This window comes from Glycine soja, chromosome 1 (genome assembly GCF_004193775.1).
Source record: "Glycine soja cultivar W05 chromosome 1, ASM419377v2, whole genome shotgun sequence".
NCBI classification, from domain to species: domain Eukaryota; kingdom Viridiplantae; phylum Streptophyta; class Magnoliopsida; order Fabales; family Fabaceae; genus Glycine; species Glycine soja.
This window is the reverse complement of record NC_041002.1, coordinates 4,649,990-4,658,316: the sequence shown is the minus strand read 5'-3', so window position 1 is coordinate 4,658,316 and position 8,327 is coordinate 4,649,990. Positions and strand designations below refer to the sequence as shown.

Genomic DNA, 8,327 nt, shown 5'->3' with positions numbered 1-8,327 from the left:
TTCTCAATTCTAGCAGGACAAACTCGTCATCTGCTCTGAATGCACACTACACTATCACTCGGAATAAACTATACATAATTAAACAAACACAAACCACAAAACCACACATAAAGCAATTTCGCCCACTATCATTACTATTTGCAAAAACAATTTTATTTGGTTTGGATGTATTATTCACAAACTCAAAAAAGATTGAACTAGATGGAAAGACACCGAACATGGGGTGGAAAATCTATAAAAAAAAAAAAGTTATGGTGTGGTCAAGAAGATATGATGGGTTCACTTGGATAACCTATGCAAACCTTTATTATGCAGATTATTGAATTGAAGAACAACAACAAAAATACTTAGAAGAATACAACTATATGTTGTCCCCTACACACATAGTTTTGTAGCTAAACCTACTAGCTTATGCAAGTGATCAAGACTTTGTTGCATTTCCTTGTTGAAGACCATCCCTAATTTGTGAAGCAACGTCATGTACAGAACCAGGTCCATGTGGAATGAAAACAGCATTGGATTTTGAGGATGCACCAATATCCTTCATTGTGTCAAAATATTGGGTCATGAGAACCATGTCCATGATATCCTTTGATGTTGTCCCGGGAACATTCTCGGAGAAAGCAAGCACACTGTCTCTCAAGCCATCTACTATGGCTTGACGCTGACGAGCAACTCCAAGGCCTGCTAGGTACTTTGATTCTGCATCCCCTTCTGCTCGCTTTATCTGCACTATCTTCTCTGCTTCCGCTTTCTCGTTCGAAGCCACCCTCAATCTTGCAGCTATTTGTGATGATGGTAAAAGAACAATGTGAAGGGTGATCATGAAAACATAAAAATTGAATCAAATAGTTAACTTTTTCTTCAAACAAGATAAATCTTTTTTAATTTAAGGTCTCTGTAAGTTTGCAAGATTGTGTCTTTTTAATTAAAGTGGCACCAACAAGTAATTGCTCAGGATAATGATACTAATGATGTCGGGAATTTGGGAAGTATTCTTTGATGAAAAATGATTCACTATTCAGACTTGTTAGCACCACGAAAAGCCAAGTCTTTGGTATAATTAATATATGAGTTACAACTCCTTTTATAGCTTAATACAGCTTTATATATAATGAAAAAGAATCGACAAACTCTCCTATCAAAACCTCTCCATTAAACTAACATTTATTTTGATAGCTTGAAAAGGAAATATGAATGACTCTATAATTGAAGTAAACACATGAACATCTTGAAAACATACCAGCATTAATTTCATTCATGGCCCTCTTCACACGCTCATCTGGCTCAATATCCACAATAAGAGTCTGAACTATCTCATACCCATATGCTGACATAGCCTAGAAATGACAAGAAAACAGATTAAAGATGTCCTACTCCATTTTTAATTTAAAACAAAAGTAAAAGGGTATACCTTTTCAAGTTCTTCCTCCACTGTTTTTGCGATGTCGGTCTTCTGCTCAAAAGTAGCATCTAGTTCCATCTTTGGAACACTTGCTCTTATAACTGAAATAGAAACAGGAGTAAATAAGTTTCAACTTGAAGACGCACATAAACCTAGTTTCTAAGTAGATTCACAAGCACTAAATTAGCTACCATCAAAGACATAGGATTGTATCTGTGCTCTGGTATTGCTGAGTTTGTAGTAAGCATCTGATGCCTTTTCTGCCAATGCTCGATACTGGATAGAGGCAACCACAGTAACAAACACATTGTCCTGCCGGGATTTGCATTAAATTAGCCATGATCTTTCAAATAGTTCATCAAGCCATTAATCAGGATACAAATACGCGCAATCATTTGTAGGAAAAGCAATGACCAAACAAAAATATTGTAAGATATGTCAACATATCAATAATCTTAAATTTCATCTATAATATCCTTGCTCGTGCCAAGTGCGGATAATTGTATGATATGAACATATTTTATATTGATCTTGTTAGAAAAAATATATTAAGAGGAAAGCGTAAAGCAGAAAGAGACTTTATTAATTAAGGATAAAACCTTTTTATAGGCTTATACATAAAAGATTCATTCCTAAACTCTAGGCCACAAATCCATAACAAACCCATGTTCTACATGAGGTAACAAACTCCTAAAATTAAGGATAAATTAAACTGAAACAATTCAACAAAAATTAACGTGCAAAAACGTGCAGAAACACTAAAACAAAATTATCCTAGCAGATCTAACTAATAACAAAGAAAGAATTTTGTTAAATAAAAGTAGACCAAATAATTTCAATTTTTGCCTCTAAAAATAATGGTCGCTCAAGACAATAAATGTGAAACACTTTAATCCTTTAATAGTAGATGGAAGTATACTAAAATGTCTATTGATATATAATTTATTAATTTATGTACATTCATAGGATAAAGAGGTTTTTTTTATCATCTAAAAGATAACTTATAAAGTAATTATTATAAAATGATAAAGACACATTTTAAGGAGGAGGAATCGGTTGGTGCTTTTGGTTTATTTTTCTATAAGAATTAGAATATCATCCTGATATTTCACATAATAAAGATCAAGGATTACAAAATTAAAACTTTAAATTGTGATTAATGAACATCACCAAAATACATTGATAGGATACTCAAACATACCCTAAGAAAGTGCTAGTGGGAAAGTGGAAGAATCGAACCTTTGTCTTGGTTTCACAACGAACATCTAGCTGTTGTATACGCAAAGAAAGTGCACCAGCCACACGATTGCCGAAATACCACGGCACACAGTGGCAACCAGGATCGAGAACATCATTGTACTTCCCGAAAACTTCCTTGATCGCCACACTTGACTGTTCCACTTGCACAAAACCAAACATACTGAACATTTGTCCCATCTTCGCTAAACCTACAACAGAAATTAAACAGCTACAAAAACACCAACATAAATACAACACATCAATTGGATTCTACTAAAAACTCAAAAGAATAATAACAGAAAAATGATAGTACACTCATTCACCTTGATAATGAGAATTTGATATATATATATATATATATTTGTGTGTGTGTGCGCGTGTGGAGTGAGTGAGAAACTGAGAATGACAAAGAAAAAGGATGGAGAGTGATATATAGTATTTATAGGGCGAGGGAGTTTGGAAGAGGATAAGAGGAGGAAAGAGAGAGGTAAGTTCATAAATGTATAAAGCAGTTTCGCAAGGTTTTCGATGTTTTCAGTTTTCAGAATCCAAAAAACAAGAATTAGGCAGTTAGCACTTTGCCGCGTGTAACAGAATAAATAAAGGAAGGAAAGTAAGCATGGTATATACTAAAGAGACGCCTCAGACTCAGACGTAGCCAATGTCATATACAAGACTCTTCAATGTGACACCCCACGTGGATCACGCGTGGCTACAGCATCACATCTATCCATTTCTTTTTACTATTCATTTTATTCTTTTATGAATGATAATAAGATACTATGAAATGAAGTTGTACCTTAAACTAGAAGATTGAAGTTGCATGTAGTTTCTCTTTCATCATCCATTGAACTGAACCTTAAATTAAATATAACCATGTTTGCAACTACCAAGTCCTCCACTTTGTCACCTGTATTCTCTTTCAGTAGAACAACAACCTCTGTCCCTTCCAAACCCAAATTCTGGAATTTGGTTCCAATGAACCAATCTTCTTCTCCGGGGCACTTGGCCTTAGGCTTAGACAATCCACGAAGAACCCTTCACGTGTTTTGTGGCTCCACATCACAACATGCTTCCCAGAGATCATCAATTCAGGTTCCATTTTATTTGTTTGATTTTGTTTATTATCATCCTAGGATTTCCTGTGACATGTTCTAATTCTGAATGAACACAAAATTCTGCCATGTTTGTAGTGCTCTTAATGTTATAATATCATGTACTCTCCAAATTTACACATTTAGAGATTAAATTGTAATTTTTGTTTTTTCGTGGAATAAATTGTCACCGATACCATAAAGAACTAAAATGATTGGTTATCCTTTATTATTTTTCTATTAATTTTGAAGAGAAAAATAAATTTGACACTTGATTATATCGCCAATGGATATCCATGATGCTTATAGTGATAGTAGCCTTGTTTGTTTACTGTTTTCAAAAACAAATTTTTGTTCTCTAAAATTTGTTTGTTCACTTTGAAAGTGTTTGTCCCTGAGCATATTTATGTTCTATAAAAGTTTGTCTCCTAAACACTTGGAATCATAAAGTACTTGAAGAAAATAGAAGAAGATGATGAGAAAACATCTCCCATCTGTTTCTGGTTTCAGGTTTTGAAATCACTTGTTTTGGAAGCAATTTTCAAAACATCATAGATTTTGGACGAGAAATTGATTGCTGCATGGTGTGAAATTGTTTTAGAAAGCAGTTTTTAAAATTAAAAAAAAAAAAGTGAGAAGGGAATCAAACATGGCCTAAATCTCTGAGATCTTGTTTTCTGTACCTTATGTTTTGGTCTGGATTCTCAGTTTCTCATGAGAAGACAATTTTTCTTCATGCAGGGGGGGTGAAGCTTATTTCAGGGGTGTGTTGGAAAGTATGTAATCCGTTTACTTGAACAGAAATCCTACTGCTAAGGCCATATTGGACCTTGTTCACTCTGCTGAGAATAACTCATTATGCTATGATCATCTTGCATTCAGGACATTTGGGGTACTTCTCATGGCTTTACTTCCTTACACTAGTACATTTTTCTGTGTGACTCAATTATTCCTGATTAGCCCATTCGTGTGTATTGTTGCGCTTAATTAGGTGAATGGTTATGGAATTGATTCCATGGCTAGTTTTTTTCTGGATTATGGCTATACACAGAGGGAGGAGTTGAGGTTTCCAGCCAAAAAGTTGAGGGCTTTGTGGTTTTCTCCTCCTGCTGATTCACTTTCTAGCAGTGGCAGTGGCATTAATGGGCCTTTGCCCAGAATATTATTTATATCAGAGCTACTAGTAGATCAAATGAGTTCACAAACTCAGGTGTGTTTGTGAGAAAAAAAATTTAACTAATGTCATTTTACATCTATGCTCTGAGAATTATAATGGAGGCTGGTTTCCTCTCTCTATTTTGCAACCTGTTTAAAATGTTAGCAACTGTACCAAAAAAAGTTTCAAATATTAGCAGAGTAATAATATGATAGAGATCATCTTTTATCATGACGTTCTTGTGCTTGATTTTATGTAGGGTTGCGGGTGAAAATAGGCAAGACCGATGGTCCGAGGCCTATGGCCTAACCCATATCAAGTGTAGTCAAGTTAGGCCTATTTACTAAATAAGCTGAGACAAGGCCTTTTTAAAAGCCTATTTAATTTAGGTTAGATTAAAAATTTGGTCCTGATACTTGACACTATTTCTTGGTTTAGTTCTTACATGAAAAAAAATTACACTTTAGTCCCTACATTAATAAGTATTTACAAATTAGTTCCCACCATTTGGCAACATCATAATAGTGTTGTGCTGGGATATTTACAACTACTATGCGACTTCCACCTCTATTTTTATGTGGCAAATTGAGCAGCTATTTTGTTTTTCAGCTCTTCATATACTCAACGGTATGATGCTAAAAAGAGTACTGCATAATTTTCTGAAATTCACTAAATTGTACTGGGGTTTGAGTTTAACATCTGTTAATTCTCGCTATCTTTCTCACCATTTTGGACTTAAAAATTAAAGGTATAGCATCTGTCACAATCCTGGTTGTTGAAATTGTGTTTTATTGAAGGTCATAAAACTATAGGTTCCATTTTACTTGGTATGGAGATAGATCATAGATAATTTCTTGAATGGTTCCTTGTAACTACCAGAACTGGTTGTAAACTTGTAAGGCAATGTTTTGTCGTATTATCTTGTGTTGTTAGTAGTTGTATTTAGTATGATGACCATAATTTGATAAGCAAAGAATTGATTGATTTCTTAGGATTTTACATATGTTACTTCTCTATATATTAAGATTGAGATGCAGTATATGATATGCTATCTGTAGACTATAGTGATATAAATAATTGCATGACATCTATGGTTTACATTTTTGCTGCATTGTGGCTCCAACTCCTCAAAAGCCAATTGTAGTAAAAGAAGTTTTGAATTTTTCTGCAGGAAATAATTAGAAAATAAACTGAATCATCTGGGGATGGAAACAAGTATTCAGCACTTGCAAGTTCCCTTGGACGTTTAACATGGGAAAAGCCCTTATATTGTGAGTTTCAACAATTGGCAAGGTATTACTATCTGTATGGAGGGCAATAGTTTTTTAGGAAAGTCTGCACTCGCTTCTAGCATCTTGATTACTTATGGTTTATTGGTATTTGATGCACAGTGAAAGTGAGTATGCTGCCTGGACCCTAGTCAAGGGTATGCGCTAAGCCATGTTACTATATCCACTCATCGGCTGAAAACTCATTTGAAGGATATAAAAAAACTAAATCAGTTTATTGAGGATAGTGGATTTAGATTGAATTCTGAAGGAGGAGGGCTGAAAGGTTTGTACCCTTGTTTGTTATTATGCAACTATAAGGTTTTCTACGTTTTTTTCTAACCAAAATAAAAGCATTCAATATGCATTGTAAGACAATCTCAGGTCGGTTTCTTTCTGATTAAGACAATTGCTATCTTAAGTGAAAAAATGAGGATTGAAGAGAAAATAATTCCCTCATATTCATTAATGGCAAATATGAAAATTTTCCTTCAATTCATGCTTGTGTTCACCTTCTGAAAGTTTGCCATGCTCATCAAATCTATCTTCTTTCCCTCACTCATATGTTTGAAATAAAATTCCTGTAAAGCTGTTAAATTTGTTTGCATGCTCCTAATTATGAGATGAATACTGAAATTATAACCTAGATTAACTATGAACATGCTGATATAATCATCTTGAAGTTGAAGATGACCATAGCAAGTTGTAGCTCATTCTGATCAAGGATCATGTGAATGATTTGAATATTTCCTCTACTTCCAGTGAGCCCTGATGATCTTCTCCAGCAAAGATCTACTGTAGCAGATTCAATTTCTTTCCAATTTTCTGAATGACCTTCTAATATAATATGTATTGTAAGAAATTTTTCTGTAGGATTTACTGATCCTTGTTTTGTTTTAACTAATGGAACAGGTTAAAGAGTTTCATAGGAGAGATGGTTTTGAGGTAGCAAGTGCTGACAAGATATTTGAAAGCACATCCAAGGAGCAGTTGAGCAGAGTAGGCTCTTAAGTGTCTCGTCTCACCCCCATACCATGAATGAGCACATTTATTCCCTTTGGGGAAACATATTATATTTTATACCAAGTTTTATTCTGGAAATTTGGATTTCATACACTTCCAGTCATGTGGATGTTGCATAAATAAATTGGGTTGGTTAATTTAAAAAAATAATTAACTCACACAAACATAAAATAACCCCTAGTGGTCTCACATTTGACAAGTTGCAAGTTTGTGGTTCCAATTCGTGTCCTTGGGTGAGATAAATGTAAGTTTGTAACTATTGTTTGAATCTAAAGGTTTTTCCAGTCTTGGACTAGGATGTCATCCCATTCCCATTAGTTTTTCTATATAATAAAACACAAACATAAAATAAGGTGCCTTTTTCCTTAATTTCTGTTTTTCTTCTTATACTGCCATTGCTAAGTATTGTGTTGAGTTACATGCAAAGAGATCAAATTATACTTGTATAATTTTGATAATTATTATATATTTTTATAATTTGATATAAAATATGATTTTTATTAATTCAATAGTTGAATTATATCTACATATTATTAAAATTATTTGTATCAAATTTTATCAAAATTGAATAACAAGAAAATAAACAAATGATTCATATTTTAATATATTTTAAAATGTTTATATTACATTTATTTGCATTTATATAAACAAGATAGTAAATAATTTTAGATTAATTAAAAATTGTGCATATGTAATATACGTGAAAGAAACTTTCAATCCAACAATAAATTTTTAAAAAAATATTATCCAATTAAAAATTATAGAATAATATAATAAGCTTTATAATATATATATATATAGAAGGTAGGAAGATAAAATGGAATTAGGAGATATTAGAATGGTTGGCAAAAAGTGAAGGATCTGGATTATTTGCATAGGCAATCTGGTCTGGCCAGGAAGATTCCATATAAATGAATGGTTCAAAAGAAAGAATTCACTCGAATGAGTCAAACTTTTAATTTTAATGAACATGATATCAGAAAGGCAAAAAAAAAAACAACTGAACAAGAGACTACACAAGAGAAAACTACATTATTATTAACTTGTATCAGCCAAAATGGCCATAAACAAGATGTGTTCTCTTTTAGCATAAAATTTCACGTACAAACCATTATGCTTTTCATTTGATTTCCTATTTTAAA

At 33.1% G+C, this 8,327-nt stretch overlaps 1 protein-coding gene and 1 pseudogene across 1 annotated transcript; one reads left to right on the top strand and one right to left on the bottom strand.

Annotated features, from left to right (window-relative positions):
• Nucleotides 1-235: 235 nt before the first annotated feature.
• Nucleotides 236-2,869, bottom strand: LOC114401593 (hypersensitive-induced response protein 1-like). The gene is made up of 5 exons (XM_028364178.1): nucleotides 2,645-2,869; nucleotides 1,597-1,717; nucleotides 1,415-1,506; nucleotides 1,244-1,340; nucleotides 236-783 (listed from the first exon to the last, which is right to left on the bottom strand). Exons 1-5 carry the CDS (start codon nucleotides 2,840-2,842, stop codon nucleotides 422-424), a joined length of 870 nt encoding a protein of 289 aa, XP_028219979.1. The 5' UTR covers nucleotides 2,843-2,869; the 3' UTR covers nucleotides 236-421.
• A 1,155-nt stretch (nucleotides 2,870-4,024) lies between these two features.
• LOC114406587 lies at nucleotides 4,025-7,536 on the top strand (annotated as a pseudogene).
• The last annotated feature ends 791 nt before the right edge of the window (nucleotides 7,537-8,327 follow it).